The sequence below is a fragment of the Micropterus salmoides genome, unplaced genomic scaffold (genome assembly GCF_014851395.1).
Source record: "Micropterus salmoides isolate LMB-PRFRI ecotype aquatic unplaced genomic scaffold, ASM1485139v1 Ms_hic_scaffold_19, whole genome shotgun sequence".
Taxonomy (NCBI): domain Eukaryota; kingdom Metazoa; phylum Chordata; class Actinopteri; order Centrarchiformes; family Centrarchidae; genus Micropterus; species Micropterus salmoides.
Window position 1 is genome coordinate 10273513 of NW_024041039.1, and position 22907 is coordinate 10296419.

The 22907-nt window shown below is 41.0% G+C and overlaps 1 protein-coding gene across 2 annotated transcripts in view; it reads right to left on the reverse strand.

Annotated features, from left to right (window-relative positions):
• slc25a21 (solute carrier family 25 member 21) overlaps positions 1-22907 on the reverse strand; it is a 93856-nt gene that overhangs the window by 30232 nt on the left and 40717 nt on the right. For both annotated transcript variants that reach the window (XM_038728102.1, XM_038728101.1), the window contains exon 3: positions 1640-1688. In XM_038728102.1, coding sequence (XP_038584030.1) covers positions 1640-1688 — 49 coding nt within the window. The remainder of the gene's footprint in view (positions 1-1639; positions 1689-22907) is intronic.

Consider the following 22907-nt stretch of genomic DNA (forward strand, 5'->3'; position numbering starts at 1 on the left):
CCCAGTGACACCCTTTGTTGGTGAATTCTTGCTCCGAAATCTCAAGAGGCAACTTGTTGCAGGAAGACGGCGGGGGAAACGTGAGTCAGAGTTGGAGAGAGGAGTTTGTTGTGTTGGAGTAGCATTAGGAAATAAGGTCTTGCTAGCAGTTCCTCTACGTACACAACAAACTCTCCCTCGTTTCCACTGTCGTCTTTCTGCAACAACTTGCTCATTCAACATTTCAGAATGAGAACTACTGGACTGATTCCTAAACATTATGTACCTTCTAGGGATCACCCGATATGTTTTTTTCCAGGCCCATCCCGATACAGATTATTAGTAACCAAATAGATCGATATTTGGAACAGATATACATTTGCCTTAAAATGTTTAATCTTGGTGTCAATATTTAGAATAACAGAAACTCCAACACAAAGCTTTGTTAAAAATAAAAAGATTAAAGTAAATTGTCATGTTTAATCTTTATAAATAGGCAATTAAATGAACCAGAGATCCATCCCAGAGATTGACTTGTTAACTATGAGTGATAAATTTTCAAAAACTTAACCCTAACCCTTTACCTGCTGCCATTTATATTGTATTTATTTGATATTGTTAGGATTTTATTGATACTATTTATTGGTTCTGTTCTTTATCTATACGCTCACTGGTTTTTCAATACTAAATAATTGCCTTTACAAAATATGTGATTTTAAAAAGAATCAATTCAGAACAGTAATCAAATTTAACATTTTATTATAACTAACTGTTTTCAGAGCAGCAACAAAAGTTAAGTTTACAGCAGCAAAGTCACTATTTCAAATCAATATCTGACTGGAAACAAATGGAACATGTAAACTATATTCCTGACATCAAAATACTGAGTGAAGTTTAGAAAGAAGACACCAGTCAGTTTCAGTCCTCCTCCTCCTCCCTCTGCTGCTGCTGTAGAGGAGCTGGTTTCTCTCAACAAGCAGCTAAATTTACAAGGATTTGCAAAATTTTAAGGTACGTAGCATCTCAGCTAAACAGGCTACAGAGAGATTTAGCTCATTTTTAACTAGCTATCTGCCTAGCTAGCACATGTGCTTGTGTAAAACCAAAACACAGCTGCGGTGGATGACACAGAGCAGATTAAATATTGCTCTTTACACGTTCCTACTTGTTGTACTGATGCAGTATCAGCCTTTTACTAGTACTGCTGGTTGTGCTGTATTTACTTACAGTAACGGGCGTAGTTATGGTCAACTGGTGTAATCTACACTGATCCCCGCCAACTAGCTCTGCTGAGAGAGGAGAGGACTGCAGCGTGATGGCTCGCTCGTTCTATTGGCTACTTTCGCACAACAGTCAGTGTTCATAGGCTATTACTCGTGACTTGTAACCAATCAGCTAGTACTGTGGATGAGCAGCCAGAGAGTGGCGGCTGCATTACAGCCAAAGGAACACTTAAAAAAAATTAATTAATTATATCAGCTATCTGTTTTTAAGATGACCAATGCAGATTATTGGAAAAATTCTGAATATCTGTGCCGATAATCGGCCAGACTGATTATTGTTCAACCCCTAGTACTTACTTGTCATTTCGACAAAAAAAATGTCAAAATAAGGTTTAAAAATACTGAAATGATCCTTTAAGGTTGAACAGGTGGCTTACCTCGTCTTCACTACATCGAGGGGATGCATCAAACAGATCTCTACCAGACCTAAAAAGTAGAAACAGTCAGGATAAGTCATTTTAGTAAACATGGACATTTAGGTGAAGGCTGGTTATGTTTTTAGTTTCAGGAGAGAGGAGAGATTATCCCGTCCATCAATATCGATATTATAAACAGAGACAATGCACTAGTACTAATACAATTAGTTCATTAAACTCTAGATAGCCTAATTGAAACTGGAACTTCAAGGTTCTGTTTCAGAAGAAGGAAAACCTTTTTCAAAATCCCACAATCTGTAACTACACTAATAACTCAAAATCCAGCCTTGGAAAACAGCCTTAGGAAGTCGAGCAGGACAGAGAGGGCCGAGATGTGTCCAAGTACTTAGACAGCAGAGATTACAGAAACAAAAAAGGAAAAATAACTTTGGAAGAGCTTTGATATGAATGAAACCTGGTTCTGATGATGTATCCTCAAAGTACCTACGCTTTAATGGGAGATGTAGATTTTTCTGTGCTCACAAAGTAATCTTTGTTCATTTTGTAAAAATCGTGAAAGTTAAACATTTCTGATTGCAAGTGATGTAACGGATACCCATTTGCCTTGTCTGCCAGGGACAGGCTTCTTTATTTCTGAAAGACAGATGAAAGGAATACTGAACGAGAGACTGTATCGAGTTACAGAATCTGGTGGACAACAGGCTAGCCCACACATGATGTCAGGACTCTCTATGAAGTATTATTTATAGTTGCGCGTTAAGGCATTACAGCATTGCTACAAGGCCAAAGCTAAGCCGTAGCTAACATTAGCCTCTTTAAAAATGTTGGAGTTGGAGCACCTGCGGCTACAGAGACACCGTGGGGGATGCAAGAACTGTGATTGGCTGCTTTTGTTAACATCTGCAAGTTTTTGATGGCTGTGAAAATAGTGAAGGAATGAAAGTAATCATGGCAATGCACAGGAAGAGTCTCCTAATCAGTAATGAGACAAGGTAACTGGGTGTAATTCCGGTACTATAAAAACATACGTATCCCACTATCAGTATATATTAATGAATGAAAACGTACACCGTAGGTCATCTGTGGCAGGATTCACATTAACCCTTTGCTTCAAGCATACATACAGCCCAAATTGATAGAGTGAATTCTTTTAAGTCACTTCTCAAACAAAAATGCAAAAATCTCAAATCAAATATCAAGTTTGCCACTTGTCTTTTGCATATATCACTGTAAAGTGAAAACTTTAGATTTGGTCAGAGAAAATAAACAATATGAAGATATTTTTCAGACAATTTATAATACTAAAAGAACTATAAATATTTACCAGATCAATTGATAATGAAACAGTCATTAGATGATTAGATGCAGCCCTCAAAGGCTCATCGTCCGGAAATGCCTATCCAGTCTATGTCTTTTTCACATGATTTCTTTTCTTACCCTTCCTGCTTTTCATTTTTACAATATGCACATTACACTGTATATGATAATCTGGAGGATCACACAGAAATGTAAATCTGTTGTTTTATGTCAAGTGTGACAGTTGACCTTAAAACAATCAGATAAGAAGGTTGACTGGGGCAAAAGGCAGCAGAAGTTGATGTGATTTTTTTCCTTTCATTTAAAAAGCAAAAGTAAAAGTGTAAGCACTTCTTGTTGCTACCAAAAGGTTTTGACAACCAGCCAGCGGCAGCACCTGCCGACCTTCCATGAGAACCTTATCATCACTCTGCCTAATTTAACGGCCAACTACCTCGGTAATTCTTGGTGTTTCGAGCCTTGTGCCATCTTTGCAAGAACATGGGTCTGGATGAGTGATCCAATAAGACTTCTATTCATGATTCCTACTAGTGACTATAATTGTCTGTATTTTGGGGGGACCGAAGCCACCAACCATGTCATCCATGCAAACCCAGTACATCAACAATGTGCCAGCAGCTGGAGAATCAGTGCTGCCGGGCGATCAGTGAGGGACTCGCACACACGCTAACTATGCGCATCTGTGTTGAAAAGCCACTGCTTTGGCACAGAGGCCTTCTGACTCAATCAGGGTTTTTTTTAAAAAAACACAATTCTCACTGCATCCCTTCACTGGTGCTCTGAGGGCTTCCCTTGCAGATTCCACTGTGTGTGTACACAGCTGCGGCACAATATGGGCTCTTTCTAATTTGCTCAATTAAACATATTGTCTATAAAAGAATGTGTCTTCTGGGGTTTTTCCAGGGAAGTAATTATCAACTGAAAAAAATGACTTTGTCTACAGTTGTATCTTAACGTACAAATAGGAGGAGCAAGAACTTCTAAACCAAGACGTGCAAGGGTCAAACTAAATTCCATCTGTCACGGCTCAGTTGGCCTGACTAGGGCTGTTAATGGTACTTCAGTGAAAAGATAAATACAGGACTGCTTTGGACACATAATTTTCTGGCCTTGGTATTAATAGGCCTGCAGTGAAGATGAGGAGCATCAAATATTTCAGCAGGTAATCAGATTACATGATTAAACCAAACCTGCCTGCCTGCCAGATCAACCTGTGCAAACACAGTGACCGAACATGCTCTAACAGGTGATGTAACGGAGGGAGAGCGAAGTCTGGGGAAAAGGAGAACTTCTGCAATCTCATCCAAATGGTACACTTAGGAAGCAAAAACAAAGAGAACACAAAAATAACAAAATTTTCAAAAAGGCTCCTGCAAACGTGTGTGATGCATGTTAAAATAACTGTGTATTCGCTTTAAAGCAGATAAACAATTTCTAGCGGAACTTAGATAACTTATTTACAATTATATAGATAACAATTTGCAAAAACTACTATTGCAGGTTTTATCTCTCCTGATCTGTTGTGATTAGACTACCAGACATAATGACTTTCTCAAAGACCTACAGCCTATGATATGAACATTGTTAGATCATTATATTTATCAAATAATCAGTAATTTGCTAAGGACATGTTTCCAGTTTAGGAAACAGAATTATGATTTATGTTTTGGTATGTTTAGAAATATTCATTAATTTGTCCTCCATTTTTAAAATCACATCACAAGCAGCTGCCTTCAGCCACTGGCTGAACTTCGCTGGACGTTGGTTGATTGTCACAACACATTACACACAGAATAATGTAGGGGGCACGTAGGTGGGGTCTTTCCATGATAATATGAATATGGCATAAGAGTTTGCCATTAGTTATTCCTTATTAAATGGCACTACATTTTCATAAAGGCATGTGTCTCTCACATTTGTAAACTGAAAAAGGTATAACAGTCTAGAAAATAATACAGATAAAACCACTGTAGATACACAGATGTGGGACTACAAACAACAGCAGCAGGGGAAAACATGTTAGTAATTAGAAGTAGTAGTAGTAAGTAGTAGTAGTTAGTTAAGACTCATCCCAGATCCCACGGTGGAAGTCATGTGTTCGCATTTCCATCACCAACAAACTACACTGAACAAAATTATCAACACAACACTTTTGTTTTTTTGTTTTCCATTGTACAGGGCAGATGGCAGATGGCAGACAGCGACACCAGATACTGACTGGTTTCCGGACAATCCCCTGACCCCCCTAATACAGTGAAACTGCAAATTTGTATTGTGGCCAGCCTAAGGCACACCTGTGCAATACCCATGCTGTCTGATCAGCATCTTGATATGCTACACCTGTGAGGTGGATGGATTATCTCGGCAAAGGAGAAGTGCTCACTAACACAGATTTTGACAGATTTGTGAACAATATTTGAGAGAAATAGTCCTTTTGTGTACATAGAGAAAGTCTTAGATGTCTGAGTTCAGCTCATGATGAATGGAGCCAAAAACAAAAGTGTTGCGTTTATAATTTTGTTCAGTGTATATGTATTAAATTAAATTATTTTTTTCATTAATAACCAAAGGAATTCACTGCTACATTTGCTTGTACCAGCAAGTGACTAGAGCAGCTGTGCACATCTGGATACTTCACTTAAAATGATTCACACTAGATTTTGGGCCTCATCGTTAACCTTACATTACAGGAACTCTAAAGGATACAGGCTACCAAATGCTTCATTAACTTAGAAAGGTAACAGTAGTTAACACTTTTTACTAATTGACAGCCCTGCCCCACTGTGCAATTCACATACAGTGATTAGTTCAGTGTGTTGAGTTCAGTTCACAGGCTGTCAGAATTGCACTATGGACTAGTGTCTTTACATGCAAGGTTAATGTCAGTTAGCAATGTATGTGGTGCCTGGCAGTTGCGGAAGGATTAAGTGATGACAAGTATGAATGCAAAACTTGGCTGTGTTTACTTGAGCATTCGTCTAACGCCCTTGTAGACGAGACACCTCAAGAACAGCTGATGACAGTCTGCAGCGAAGAAAAAATAAAAGAAGAGAAAGTGTGCGACCATAGTGCTAACTTGACTGTTGTATGACAGGGTGCAGGTCACCAAATTGAAATTGTTTTTTTTCTAACTACATTGCCAAGTACAATGTTTGCCACACAGGACAGAATCAACATACTATGATATGATAATTCACGCAATCTAAATTATAAGGAAGTGCTGTAATATTTGGTGTGTTTCCACTTCATTTAGGGGCTTCCTTTATGTCCCAGAATATCTTTTGACAGCTTCCAGGCACAAAGGGTTTTCTGTGTATTGTATTTGTAAAGGTGAAAAGAGGAATAGTGAAATTTGTTCCATTAAAAAAAAGAGGGCCCAGCGAGAACAAATTATGTTGTGTGCCTTGTCAATCCAATTACTGAAAAGGCTACAACAGAGGGCGCTGTAATTATATACTGATGACAGATCCATAAGATGCAACTTGTCACTACAAAATATTTTGATCTATTGAGGCTCCAGTTCTATAGGAACTGTTTAAAACTACTAAGTAGTATTGTCATTTATTTTGATCCAGCTTGGGAGGTCACACGTCATGGAAAGGTCTCTGTTTCGAGACACCAAATATGTAATTTCCTCGACACCACTGAGAAGCAACTTCTCACTCTAATGTGCCCCAGTGCATCATGCTCTTCTACCCCAGCTGTCAGCACATACTACTGTTTAATCATAGAGCACGGCAGTAGTGAACCCACACACTCTCGGGAGCACTTCACACCCCTGTATAGCCTCTGATGCACAGTCACTGAGCATGGTGAGGCCAAACCAAGGAGATGATGCTAATGATTTGCTTAGCTCTGCCTTTCCTTCTCTGGTTTCAACTTTTCAACTGTAGGCACCCAATTCCTACAGCTGCCAGGAGAGTACTATTACAGCGACATGCCATCTGGTTGAGTTTATAGCTTTGCTATGCACCAGTGAGTGACATATTGGGAGATTCCATTATTTGAAGGTTGTTTTGTTTCTGAACCACAATGGTAGTGACAGGACTTGTCATTCGGCGCCTTGCAGGCACGCACACACATACACACACACGCTCAGTTAGGCACAAGTGCTAATGACAAAGGAGTGTCTGGAGCACAGCCATTAACACACTCTTACACATACACTACAAGACTGCTATTTGCCACAAAATGCATTCTGCGCCAAGGCACAGTGCAAAGGATAATTGCACTGTGGAAACAAAACGGCTGCAACAGTGAGCTATTCTGATTTTATACTGTGCAACATATAGTTTTGATTCAATGCCTGGTTTTCTTAGTGCACAGATCTGACATCATGTGCAGCATTTTAACAGCCGCGGAATTTGGCTTTTGTTTCAGGTATTAAGGGGATGAGGGGACCATATGGAAGAAACAATGAGATGCGGTGTTAAAAACTGCTGCAATATCCCTTATTCAGTTTCGTTGATATTGTGTCGATGATGCAGCAAGTCTCTGGCATGGACACAAAGTGGCCTCACTGGTAGCACTAGCATTGCCACCACCATATTGGACATATAGACAGACATTCCCGGTCGTCTGTTGACTTATCTTTCAGAAAAAGAAGATCATACATCACACGCAGATGAGATGATTATCTGAGTTGGTTTTGGCTCGGGAATGCACACAGTTTGCTCCCACGCAAAAGTGAGAAAGAAAAACAATAGTGCGTCAGGGAGCGATTGCTCAACGGGTGCAGGTGTCATCCATCATGCCAAGACACACACTGAATGACTGTAATTCCCAGCAGCCACAGGGAGAAGGTCACTGCCACAGGAAGCACAGCTCCCCCAGTTAAATGGACTAATACTTAAGAGACATACTGGCTGCTCATTTCACACGCTTGCTTGACCTGGTAAATGCTACAGTCTCTGATGACAGCTTACACGCTACTTTCTTAAATATGTTAATACTACTTTGTTAATTGCTACTGTTATTATGTACAGGATTATTTTCATTACACATGAGATATATATTGTTTCAAGGAAGTAATAGCAAAATGACAGATTATTTGTGCTTTTCGTCCTTGGTAAACAAAGCCTACAACATGAAAACGGTCATCAATAAACAGTTGGTTATACATTTGAAATGAGAATAATTTCACAAATGAACATATATTGCTAATTGTTTTAAAAATATGTAACTACACAACACATTTCTTGGCTCACTGAGAGACAAAGCAGAAAATAACAGCTCGTCTTTGGGTTTCAAGGCATGACATGAGGCATAAAAGTGTCATGATGACAGAGCCTCACCTCACAGGTCCGCTCTGGTTTTGACAAGCGCTCCTGACTGAACCTGCAGGTGATATCTCATTCCTCCATGTCCTCCATTAATACTTTTCAAAACACATCTGATCTGGAATGCTAAACAAACCCTGTGAGCTGCTGCTCCCCTGCAATTTGTCATCCGCACAACAAAGCCAACCTGATATCCATCAGCAACTGGGCCAGGCGCTCTGATACAGAAACTCTGATTAATCTCAGGATCATTTAAAGCTGAGGCAGAAATAAAATTCTTTCAAGCATGTTGTGGCGATAAATAAAAAGATGCACAGGCTAAGATTATGATTATTACACCATATAAACAACCAACTAGACATAGAAGAATTGAAAATAATTCATATATATTTTCATCTCCTGACTCTTTTATGCAAGGCCTACTTGCTCCTCCTCAAACATCATGTTTCCTTTATCTTTCATAACAAACAATTAGACTACTGTTTTATGGGACATTTATTGTGTGAGTTTATTAAAACAAACCTACTACAACCAGAGGGCAATAAATTTACACTGTATTTGTAAGAAAACACTTGCGGTTGGCCTAAGCAAGGCAAATCAGGGAAGTGGGTGAAATAAACAACATAAAGGATCTGAATATCATGAATATCACTCCCCTGCTGGCTTTGGTGAGGCCAATAAACTATAGTTACTACCAAGTGAGGCACACTATAGTATTGAAATACTGCCTTGGAGCCAAACCTGTTTTTAAAGTAAACATGCAGTGTAAAAATTCCGATCACATTAAAATTGAAATGGAGTATAAACCATTCTGATGCAATAATGTCACATGTAAACTGTCATGACATATAATCACCTCATATATAGAGGGGGGCACAAAAGAAATGCCTATATATAATCCTATGTATTAAAGGCAATTAAGTTAATAAAAGAAAGCAACAAATGTCATTAATGCGGAAGTAGGCAATCATTACTAAACGTGATTTATGCTCCACATCTTACTCTGCTCTTCTGTCAGAGGTGGATGAATCTGTTCTCAGCAAATTAGTGCATGGGAAAACAAATAACCAAAACCAGCAGGAAAAGAAAAAAAGAGCATTATATTAACTCTATCTCCTAAAACAAACACTAGTGCGGAGGAACTGATTATGAAGGAATTTACATATAAAACACACACACACACACACTCTCTCACACACACACACACTCTCACTCACACACACACACACACACGGGATAATATAATGGCTCAAGACATCTGGGTAGACACACAGAGAGAAAGAGAGAAACGGAGAGAGAGAGAGAGAGAGAGAGAGCACGAGCTATTAATCACAGATATCACCAATCAGGCTTCCTGTCTGGAGCGCAGAAGCAACCCGGTTAACTCCCCAAACAGTCCCTAATTCTGCACTTGAAAAAGCTCAAAGGGTGCTTAGAAAAACAAGCGGGGCCATCTCCAATGACAGCAAGGGATTTTTTAACTGAGGGCCCCAGACCAGAGGTGCAAGCATCCCGGCATTCCACGGACCTGAGTCAACTACTGGTGCTGCTTCATTTGTTATTACTGTATCACCTCCGAGGGTGCACAGTGTGGATATCCGCAAGTAGTTTACAGTAAAATAATTCAATCTAATACTGAGTCTAAGACAATAGAGACTTATTTTTTCTTTTTCAAAGGTAATGCTGCTTGAGTGTCAGTTATCTAACCCTCCCAACCCCTATTCCCATTGGAGGACAAACATATTCCTACACATTTGGTATTCAATAATGCAGATTATTTCGTGACAAAAACAACGGAGGTAAATGGAATTTTGTTTGTGGTGCTTAAAAACTAAAAATATACTGAACTATTGTGTGGGACTATTCTTCTATGAAAGGAACTCTGTGTACTGACTCATTAAGTCTTTAAGATTGTGTAAACAGGGGTCACAATCGCTATTTTGCCGACCTAGAAAACTAGCTTTTAACCCTTCTCCATGTTAAACGGAACCAGTTCTTCATAATAAGGACACATATCCTGCAGAGCCGTCCTGCAGTGTAGCTCGTCCTGTTTACAGATCAGCAGCCGTCAATGTATGCGTTGAGATTAAAAGAGAGAGGGGGAAAAAAAGGAGGAAATAGGAGGAGGAAATAATTCATTCGTTTACTTCACCTGATACTTTTGTCGGCTAACACCCTCAAAAATCAAACATCTAAAATAACAAAAAATAAACAAATGCTATATCAAATATGCAATATATTGACTAATGTATCCCGTTTGCTAATTACGTATTTATTTTTCAGTTGAGTGTGCTGTCTCAACACCCTCACAAATCAAACATCTCAAATAACAAAAAGTCAACAAAGACTATATCAAATGAGAAATATATTGACTAATATATGCTGTCTGCAAATTATGTCTTTATTTTTCAGTTACGTGTGCTGTCTCAAGTTTAGATTTATAAGTCATGGGTTATGCCACATTTTCCCCCACTGGCTATACACAGTGACAGCTCGTGTAAGTCCCTGTCTGTCAAACATGAGATGAACTCTGATACTGAGGGAAGTGTAAAAGGTGTGTGGGTGTGGCGTGTGTGCTGTTGACTGGGGTCAGGGCCGGAGCTGTCAGGCTTATGATAAGTTAGTGACAGATTGACAGACAGACTGTGCAGACAGTACAGCGCTGTCGGAGCCTCCCTCCTCCATTACTGTCACTGTTTCCTTGACACTGGTCCCACTTCTTTTTCTACATGCCACAATCCGATGCAAATACATGCAGCAGCAGTACGGAAGCGGGTGAAGGGAGGAGAAGAAAAGGGCACAAAATGGATGCAAAACCTGGTGTGAGTGATGTTTGACAGGAAGTGCTCCGTGTCATCTCGGCCTGATTCTTTCATGAGGATCGCTTTTTAAGCAAATTGTCTCCAACTCCTGCAGGACACCTGTCACCATCTAAATAAACTGTATAATCCTGTAACAAAGGTTTCAGGGATTGCCATAGAGTTCTACAAATAAGAGCACAACGTGCAGCTGAAAACGCTTCAGGGTATTTTTTATAATAGATGCCTATTGTTCCCTATAAACCAGTGGTTGCCAAAACGGGGGTTGGGAGCCCATAAGAGGTCACAACATAAATCTAGACTGGGACAGACAGGGCAGTATTTTAGAAGCTTAATTTTAGAGGTCATGCTACTGTACTGTAGTACTGAAGAAGCCAACCTGTTGATCAGACTTAAAATCTATAAAATAGGCTTGGGAGGTAATACAGTATGCCAGGATTTTTAGATATAGTGAAGGTGAGCCAGTCAACATGGACGAAGTTGTGTGAACATTATCTCCATGTCTAAAAATAATGGAATCAGCCCATATAATACCAGTGTGTGTTATCCCTTAAAACTGCATAATGTAAATCCTCCCAGGTTGTCAAACTCCCCAAATTCCCAACAAAAAAACAGAAGACATTAACCTGAGTGTCCCCTAAGTAGTATCATACGCACTGTGCACACTGACGTGACATTAAAATCAAGCAGAAGATCTGAATTTCCCAATATTCTATATCACAGTCAGTCCTTAATTAAGCACTTTAAAAGTATTATAGTGATTTATCAAATGGATTTAGATACCCAGCCACATATTTAAGATATTATCCAACTGCCTCTAGTAGCCCATCATAACATTTGCTAAATAAGCAGGTGAAAACGTAATGTAATTCTTCATCAAACCTCCACACATGCCTGGAGTTGTTCATATCCAGGATGAACAAAAATTATGTATTTTTAAAACTGGAACACAAAGATCAGTCAGTGCAGAATACAGATATCAGTAGGGCTGTATGATATGCCAAAAGAATCATATTGCAATTATTTTGACAGATTTTACCTTTTTGCAATATGATGATATGATAGTGGGAATGATCACTTTTGTGTCAGATGTGTTTTCTTATATCCCGAGAACAGGATTTGTTGGTTGTGGCACATCTGCAGCTCTGCAGTGCTTTATTATAATGCTGTTCTGTCGTACATTTTACCTTCCTCACAAAATTGCAGCTTCTGCAATGGATACTGAATTTTGCTATATTGCGATTAATTGTGCATCTCTAGATTTCACTTGAAATCCATTTAATTGGAGTCCTTAGTAAAGTGAGACTACAGGTAACCAAAACAGTGAGAAAACACAAATAGCCCACCCTCGGCTCAAACTCTTATCTACTATCATCTAATTTGGAATCAGGGAGATCTTACAACTTCATAGTTACTGAGAAACCGTGATGTTTATTTTCCTGCATGACAGTTGAATTTAAATAGATGAAACAGATATGACACTGACATGAAAAATGCTAAACGTATCACAATATTTCACTGCAGTTCTCTAATCATCAGAACACTGAATCATTATCATTATTCTCATCTGGCTTGTATGTGTCAAGCCGCCAGGCCTGTTTGAATTAACGGTTAGACACATCAGCCCACACTGTTCTAGTTTGTTAAATAATTACATCAAATATTGTGGAGTATCAGCTCAGCTAATTTGAAAAAATAGAACTTAGAGTTAGCTGTAGCACCTGAATACCACTTACTGCTGTTGACAGCAGGAGTTTAAATGGAATTACAGAATGGGGAAAAACACTTCTGGAAACAGCGACCACTCCCATTTCAAACTCTATAAACAGTTGAAATGTCCAGCTGCTACCACTCAAAGTGGTAGTAGCACGAATGCAGACATGACCAAAACTATACTGTAAAAAAAGAGATCAAACCTTAACATCAACATATCCTGTCTGAAAAAAGAGTTTTGCATATTTAGTAATGTTACATAAAATTCACTTTAAAATCAGTTCAAATGAACACATCTGGAACATGACCGCCACGAAACTTGAAGTTTATCTGACATGGCTGTGAGATTACATCAGAAGAAAAAGTTGGGAACAATAGGATGCGGCTCCTGTTGGAGCTCTGAAGTAGCTAAGTCGGTACCTGGTGGTATTAGCCATAATAGTGAAAACTACAACTACTACTGCTACTACTACGCAGCTCCGAAACAATCGAAACTAAGAAGTTTCTATGTTCTATGACACCTTTTTTTTTTTCAGCTTTCGCAGAGCACAACGAATGGTCCATCATGGCGAGACTTTATATGCTGCTGAGTGATGTGAAGCAGAATAGTAAATGGGTAGTAAGTGGACTTCCCACTGTAGACACCACCATCATTAACTTCACCACCACGTCACCACATCACTACAACATCACCACTGCTGCTGACGCACCCACCCAGCCTGTAACCTCTACTCTTCAGCCAATTCACCTTGTGTAAACAAAGATTACACCCCATCCTATCCCCATCCCCCAGAGGGGAGAGCTGTGTCGTTACTGTCACCTAGTGGACGGAGGGGAGACAGAGATTGATTAATACACAAAGAGGTAAGACTGAGACAGAGATGGAAAGCACATGTGGGAACCACACAAAAGATGGCTCTCTGCCTGAGCGAAAGGAGAAGCAGCTGCAGAAGCATATTCCATTTAATGTAACAAGAAAAATAGATATGCAAATGTTCTATCAACACAGTGTGTCACTTTAGAGTGTCTTTATCACAAAAACTTCACACATTCCAGGCTCTGAGCTTCATAGCTATTCCGAATCCCGTAATTTTAGAGGAGGGACCAAGCTGACCACTCAGCCAAAACAACCAAAACTTTCTCCGGAAGCTTACCTGAGTCCATAAAAGCTGATAATAGAGCCAATAATTGGGAGAGAACAGCAATAATGGAGTTTTAGTGAGGCAGTAAATTCTTTAATTAGTTGTTAACACCCTGTGTCTATATGGATAGGTTGACGCTTCCCCCATTGCTAGCTGCTGTCTAGAGCAGGCTGGATGGATATCTTTAAAAACAGAAAAGACCATCACCTTTACTGTTAACAGGCTGTTGAGCACCTGTATGTCATAACAGCAAGCTGCTGGGAGAAAAAAGCTGCCATGTGCAAGCTAGCTTGTAACTTTGCGACCCAGAAGCTTGAGATCAAGCTTGAGATTGAAAATACAGACAGGGTAGAGGATCTTCTGTGGGCCCAGGCCTCATGCCGCCTGGAAGAAAACCCTAGTTGGCTGACATTTCGGGATGTATCACGGTATGGACATTCTCCAAACATACAGTCTTTGCGGGTAAAGACAAAGGCTTCAAGGTAGATAAATGCAAATGATGCAGGGACTGGCAAACCAACGGACATTCCTGAAGAGTGATACGATCTTTCAGTCCACAAACTATCCAATGATAGGAGTGGTACAGTAGAGGAGAGAGTGAATAATCTGACAGGGTGGTCTGTCCTTTCTGTACTTGGCTAGTTGACGGGCGTGAGGGGGAAAAGGAGAAGAGCTGCAGGCTGCAGTAGAAGTAGAGGCAGGACCTGCGGCAGTAGCAAAAGGGAAGTACCAGCATGGTTCACTCTTGTCCTAAGCCAGGAGAGTTAAAGGCAGGAAACCATTACTAAAGTGTAAATGCACTCAGCCATCACTGCTTAAACACAGTCGAAAATATGTTCCAGCACTTTGTGTGGGAGGAGGTCTGTCCCATGCAAACACAATAGGGCTCTCTTGTCCCGTTTAAATAAAAGACTCTAGGACAAGTTAAAGCCCTACACAAACCTACCAGTTTCACTCATATTGTTAGCGAGCTCGCTGTGTCTCTTTCCAAACATTGCATAACGCCGCTCCAGATGCACGCTGGTGGTTTGAGCATGATGAGAGACTGTGATTATGTTACATACGGCGGTGGTTTGATGCAATAATTATGCAATCAGCAGCACAGCTTTGTGTTATGTCTATGATTTATCAACATTATTTGAATTGGGGTAATTAATTGTCGCATGCGGGCGGGCAGCTTAATGGCTCACTGTGTGACAGGGCATCTCTGACGGCTTTTGTTTTGGCAGATGGCCGCGTGCCACGTGGCTCACCCAGCACCAGGGAAACTATACTCAGACTTAATCACAATACAGGCCTTACCCATCTGCCTATCAGTGCTTTCTAAGTCATATACAAACAGACTATAGATCTGCAGATAGGGAAACAGATGCTGAGAGGCCTAGATAGACAGAAACTGGCTCTTCTACTCCAGTATAAAACCAGAGCAAACATGGCAATATTCATGCAATCTCAAGACAGTTTTATCAAGATTTGTATAAATGATCACATTTCACTCAAGCTGGGAATGAGAGGCAAGTCATTAAAGAGGCAAATCCTGGAGCTGCTCCATTGGCAGTCAATGACAGACCGACTTTCTGGACTGACTCTGTGTCCGACGTGATGCTGAGAAAGGTCAAGCAAACATTCTTTGAGTCTATAAGTCTCCAATTCATTGTTAGTGGAGCACATCCACGTTTTGTCTTGTGATGGCATCAGATTATAGCCTTGGTTCTCCGGTTTCTGGCTTTCTGAAAGACTTGTTGCAGAAGGTAGCGGAAGGAACCAAAGATCAGCTACAGCTGAATGCATAGGAGCATTGGATACTGCATAGAAATCTTTGTCAGAAATATACAACCGTCAGCACATTTTAGGAAAATCCTTTAGAGCAACATTCAAAGCTTTACTGAGTTCATTTTTAACATGTGTGGATGCAAAATCGTTAATGAAATTCAACAACACGTAAAAGAAACAGCTCCATCATTCTGTAATTGAGGGGTCAAGATCTCCTCGTTGGACAAACTCCAACTAAACCATGCACGGATGTGGTGGTCGCTTTTATCCTGCTATTTTGTCCGAAAAGCTGAAATCACTCCAGACTGTCAGCAGAATCATGAGTGGGAACCATTTTTTGGAAAAAGTCACAGAGTAACCAGACTAATAAAACCAAGAGTTTGAGGTGTTCCAAAACGTAACATACATCATTTGAAAACATCTGATTAGGAAAACAAAAACTCTGAGAGAATCAAAGTACAACTTTATGGGCGATATCTAAAGTTTTAAGCGTTTTATTACAAAGTCATAAAGTCCTGAAAAAAAAAAAATTAAACGTACTGTTGAAATCTTGATTTATTTGTCAGGGAATATTTTTAATTTTTACATCAAATGGAAATACACTATTTTCTTTTCCATTTGGATATGTAACGGTTCATAAAAGTAACAGATGACACCTTGGCTCTGACTCACTACAGTGTGTGGGGGCTCTTCTGCAGGAGCCCTGGGACAGATCCTAACATGTCCTAAAAGGATCCGTCAGTTTGCTTTTGTTTAGCCATCACTGAGGCCAGTTTGGCGACAGGAGTTGCATGGCCTGTGTACATTTGAAGCAACAGCGAGGCGCTGTGGTGTGAGAGTAGAAAATGCTTTTTGGGCGCTGGCTTTGCTATGACAGATGCCGACGATGAACTCTTGACACTGGCTCAACCGGTTTATGTTCAACATGTGTGTCTCCGTTACTGTCTCTGGTTTCCAGGAGGCTGCCCCAGCTGGATGACTGTGGACGTAGGTATGTGTGGGTCTGTGTGTGTGTGTTTGTGTATGTGTGTGTGTGTATGTGTTGAGGCCAAGGAGAGATGAGAGGAGCAGCAGGATCTGTAGCTATCTGGGAGGTTGAGCATAATGACACACCGGGGACAGATTAGGTTCCTGTCCATCAGGGTTCCATCAGGAAGACTCTGATTTACAGCCATGCTGACCAGCCAGCCAGCCCTCCACCCAAAGCAAACACACGGAAAACACCACCGCCTCTGTGTGGTGGCAGCTGGTGGGCTCGCACACATGTTGCATTTGGCTACTTCGTACACCCGCTCAGTTTTTGACTTCAACATCAGTGCAGTAGTAAGCATGGAAGGTCTTTAGCAGCAACAAGCTTGAAATTAAAATTCTTCACGTGTGTGCATATATGTAGATGTCTGTCTATAATACATAATGCTATGCATGCTACATACTGCCTACCTCCCCAGAACAGTGAAAGTATGAGACAGACAGATTCATTAAACAAGATGTCACCCCCAAACACAACAATGATTAATCACACGCTGCAAATTATAAGCACCTGTATGAATGAACAGCAAAGCAAAGTCCTCTCCCACTGTCTGACTGCATGCTTTCACTCTCTCAGACAGCCAGCCCACCGCCATAGCCCCCCCCCCCTTCTCTCCTCTGACCCTCTGCCCCCCTCACTCATACCAAGAGGAAGTCTGCCTGAAAAGAAATAACTCACCGCGTACACAAAAGGCCATTTTGACTTAAACTCTCCGTGAAATGATAGATTTTGATGTTTTATGCTGAGTCAACCTATAGGAGCTGTGATGCAAGTAAATGCAAAGCAAATATGTGGCACCTGGATGTGGCATGACTTTATATCAAATATGTGGAAATCAATGAGGGCAGTTCCATATTTTTTTGCTTTTAGGTTAGCAAAAAGAGGTTTCTTTAGAAAATGGCACAATTAAAGAAAAACAACCTGATGATTAAATGGCAATTCAGTTTTTAACCTAAATAAAGCAGAAAAACATTCTTGTTTTATTCTATCTTTCAACATACTGAATTCACTTTTAGAGTACTGTGGTCCTGTGTGTAGAACCACCTGAATTCATTATGCTAACAAGCCAGCCCTGCTGATAGGCACACGGGCTGATGTGAGGAAATGTGAGTTTGATTAATGTGGGCAATATTGAGCTGTGCAGACTGCTCCCCAGCCCCAGTTAAAGAAGTCGTCTGCCATCAGGTTCAAAAAAGGCTGCAAGCTGCAGAGTGGTCTCTCTGGTGTGCACTGCTGCCCGACACTTCACAGCAAATCTGCAGCAGACCTTCCCTCTCCTGCCACACAAAACAAAAGTGGCCCCTGCCTGGACCTGAGTAAATCTAACTGGCACACAAAGCCCTAAATGAAAACCATATTCCTGATAGCTTACACAATGAGGGAGATGTGCTTTGTGTTTTGCGTTCATGTATATACATACCAAATAGACCTGGGCTGGCTTGTCTCAGTCTGTGATACTCCAGTGCTCTTAAACTAGCCAGACCACAGCAGGCAGGCAGGACCAATTGGGCCAATGAAGCAGACTCTTTTGAGAGCCAGTCCCATGAGATGGACCATCTCACGAAGGCAAGCCACCAGCCAGCTGCATCCAAAAGCAGCAACCCTGGCAATCTCGAGCCCTTAGGCATAGAGGTGTAGAGGTACAGGGGGAGAAGGGAGGGGGAGAGAGAGTGGGAGGAAGGGGAAAGCTGAGCAACTAACAGAGCCCCCAGGTACCTGCCTATACAGTCGCCTCTCTCCAAATGTTTACTTTGGACCAGACTGGCGGCCAACTGGTTGCAATTGACCCTCTACCAGGACGAGTTAGAGAGTGAACATGAGACTTTTCCTTCTGGGAAAAAGATGGGGGAAAGCCACACACGTACACAGACTCTAAAGCACACATGTAGAAATGTATCTCAACAGATAAAAAGCAAACACAAAATTACAGGTCACTTTAATAGTACAAACAATGTATATGCTTAGAGAAGAACCTGTTTTTGTTCAGCCTAATGCATCAGAGTAAAAGAGTAAAGACAACATTTTTTAGAACTAAGCTGGAAAGACACCAGAAATCAACAGCAGACCCAAGACCACCTGCCAGAGACCTGCTGACTCTCTGTCTGGTCTGGTTCAAACAGGGCGGCTGGCACATAGGACTGGGCAAAGTCAGACACTGTCACCACCAAAAACACCATTCTATAGACTTGGAGCCCTCTTCTGCCATCCCACGTGTTAACCGACTGGTCATCCACCCAACAGCAGGGAAAGGCTAAGATGTGATGGAGGAGGGTTGCTGAGAGGACGCCCGCTGGCCCCATAGACTAAATAAAACCTCTTAATCCTTATAAACTGCTCCATATGAGTATTATATCCCTAACTCTGCGCAGGATTTCCAAGGGAATGGAACTCATTTCGTGGGTAAAACATTACCAGGATTCCTCCTGTTGCTGCCTGGCTTCCATCATAGGTTCCGTGTTCTGCTGAGACCCGCTGCGATGCAAACCCTCAATTCCCCCGCAAATATTGCTGACAGAACGCATTTATGATGAAAAATGTCCCGGAAAATGTAAATGAGGGGGCTGGCTAGATGAGATGATTGCTTCCCATGAGTAAGCATGTGTAAGCATGCGTTCGGACAGGCAAAACATGTTGCCCGACAGTGTGCGCTAAAGCTGTTTAGGGATTCACTTCACCACAAATTTGTGAAGGCGGCATGCAACCCCTTGCAAAACATGATCATACAGACCTGCTGAGTTGATATGATTCTTAAATAAAAATCACATTTAAAAATAAACATGTCTGTGTAATCATTTCTCTTGTCAGCTGGCCTATTCATGCTCAGCACGCAAACCCTCTCAGAGCACACCTGAGTAGTGTAAGCATACGTCGGCCCCCGAGCAGGAAATAAGGAGGTGGGGGGGGCAGGTTGGCATTTCACTCCGGGCCAGTCATTTGTCACAATTGTCACAGAATGCACAAACACAAATTACTGAATTATAACTGCGGATGTGTGTGTCCTGCCTTGGTTAAGTCAAGACAGCACTGGGAGCTGTCATAACAGGGGCTGGTGTTGGGGCCACCACGAGATGGAGGAGGTGGGCCGAGTCTGTTTTTGTGATTCCTGTGTTAGCAGTTAGGTGTTTATTTGGGTAAAAGCAATGTGAAAACATGGTTGACTGAGAGAGGACAAATAGAAAAATTATTAAATAGCAAGGTAGAGAGAAATAAAGTTGAAGAATAACATTTATTGCAGACAATAAACAAATTGGATTGAGCTAAACCAAGTGGTTGCTTAACTATCATATATTATATTAATACATAATCATTATACTAATTAATAGCCAATCTAAAGCCAATTAAGTAATTTTTTCATGCAAAAATAGCCAAACAGGCACTAGTTCCAGAGTTTTGGACTGTTGGTCAGACATTTGAAGATGCTACCTTGTATAGTCCAAACCAGTAATGGATTATTGAGGCCGATACTGATAGCAATATCGAAAAAGACATCAGACAGACCAACCTGGGTTGTGGAATATTTTAAGGGGAATTTTCTGTATTTTTCTTACATTTTATAGAAATAACTATTAATCAAGAAAAGTATCAGGGTGGAAAATTAATATTAGCTTCAGCCCTAATTTCAACATTGCTAAAATATTTATTTGAAAGTCTGGAAGTGAGAATATCCTCCTACTACTTTATGCTATGAAGCATTACATCACATTTACATTACAGCTTTTATCCAAAGCGACTTACATTTGAGGAACAACAAACAAGCATCAACAGAGCATCAACACAGCACAAAGATGTACAACTGACAATACATACTAGTAAGGGCAGCAATAAATACTAGTAAGAAGTAATAGCATGTATGGCATCAATGGAATAAATGCCTAGGGAAAGAAGAGTTAACAAAAACGTGCAATCAATACAAGAGAACTATAAGGGGATAGAAGAAGAAGGGGACAGGAAGTACATGTTAGAGGTTAGGGGTTAGAGGTGTTATAAGAGGAAGTGTTCTGGGAAGAGATGAGTTTTCAAGAGCTTCTTAAAGTTAGAGAGGGACGACCCTGATCTGATGGCGTGTGGTAGCTCATTCCACCATGGTGGTGTCACAGATGAGAACAGCCGAGACTGAGATTGCTTTGTGTGTAGGGATGGCAGAGCCAGGCGCCGTTCGTTGGAGAAGCGCAATGGTCGAGAAGGAATGTAGACTTGTATTAGGGAGTTTAGGTAGATGGGTGCAGACCCAGTAGTCACTCTGTATGCAAGCATTAATGACTTGAATTTGATTTGGGAGGCCACGGGGAGCCAGTGGAGCAATAGAATGAGTGCTTTTGGCAACCTATCATGCAAGAGGCACGCAAGGTAAAATACAATCGCTGCCTATACTGTCAGCAATTTAAACGATATATAATATGACTTAAAGATTTGCTAATGTTGAAATGCTACAATGTAGTAAACCAACACCTATGTTAGCTCTATACAGGACAAAATGTCTCAGCCATCTGTATCTATGCTGCACAAACTAAATCCCCAGTGTTACTGAAAGGGGTGCGGGTATGTATCTGACTCACCCTGTTGTACAGTGAGTGTGTGTCGAGGTGAACCACACAGGTGTGGTGGGCCAGACACAGGAAACGTATTAACATGGACCGCCGTTTACTCTCCTAACCACACTGCGTCCCAAAGGGACATGGATAAAAAGCTAAAGCCAAAGTCTCTTCCCACACACACACACACAAATCCAAACATATAAATTCAGATATACTAGACAGTTACATATATACTGAAAAAAATGAAACTTAAAAATGCACGCACACACACATTTAGATACAGAAGCACGAATTAAGCCATACACAGACAAATTCAAACATAAATTTTAATATTTAAACATACAACCATACAACCATCCACAGATGTATGCATGCACATACACATGCACTTATATTCAGACATAAACAAAATTTCACACACACATTGACACTCACAGACAGAGACAGGCACCAGTTTCTCCACCTCTCCACGTTAACACCTGTCCACATAGACATTCACACACCATCCATTAACACCTACATAAAACACCTACAGGCGCCCGTATTCTATTAGAGGTCAGCGCCTAGCTCCTCAATTTCATGGCCCATGTATGAGGGCCGCAAAGGTGAATGTGATGACAGAAGGGCAGGCGAGCTGCACTGCTGCAGACAGACCATGGCTCAGTAATACATTATGCACACACAGACGCATGAAATTGTCTTGGGTGTACACCTATACATCTCAATTTCAACTGTGATCAAATTGAGGCTCTAAAGCACATCAGAGATGGACAAAAAGGAAACCTCAATGTGCAGATTCAAAATAAAAGGAAAAATAAAAAAGATGATTTTGATGTTTTTAGTCTAAATCAGTGGTTCACAAACTTCTTAGGCAACGCACCCCCTTCTATATATTGACTGGGTTGATGCACCCCAAAAAGAGACAAAAAGAGGATCTATATGAGGATTTGTAAGTGCAGAGTGGCTGGCTCAGCCTGAGAGGGAGTGAGAGGAGGAAGGTGAGAGAGGGAGAGAGGTGTGTGAGTAGCTATTCCCTGTGAGCTAGTATTAATAATAATGTTTTTTTTATTTTAGTTTAAATTTACAAAGGACAATTTTCAATTTCGGGTTTTAATTTCATGAATAAGTATTATTGTAGTTATTACACTATTACACCACCATTACATTTTTCCTGTCATGCAGACCCTAGAGGCAGCTCACGCACCACACTTTGGGAATCGCTAGTCTAAATGATTCATCAACCACTTCTTCCTCAAATGACAAACTGCTTTTCATTTATCCCTATTGTTACTCCCTCCACTCTCTCTTAGGTATTGAGTTGTTCTCTTTGGCAATCTGACAGTCTCTCTAGGCTGTACTCTTTTTCTCCCCCCCCTTCCCTCTCTCTGAGGAACTAAGTCTCTTCCATGGCTGGGAGGTTGTAATTTGTTACAGGCGGCTGGGCAGGCAGAGAGGTCTCCCTCTTATCTGGACAGGGGATCACCAGGAAAATCATATCAGAGGGAAGGCGTGTTTAAATATAGCCGTAATTGCAGCAATCATTTCTTGCTGTCTTTTCAACCCCCACCTCCCGCTTTAAAGGCCCCACCTCGGTTCCCCTAACTTTCTCCAGTCCCCCCATCCGCCCCCTCCCCACCCACCGCCCCCCAATTCCCCACCG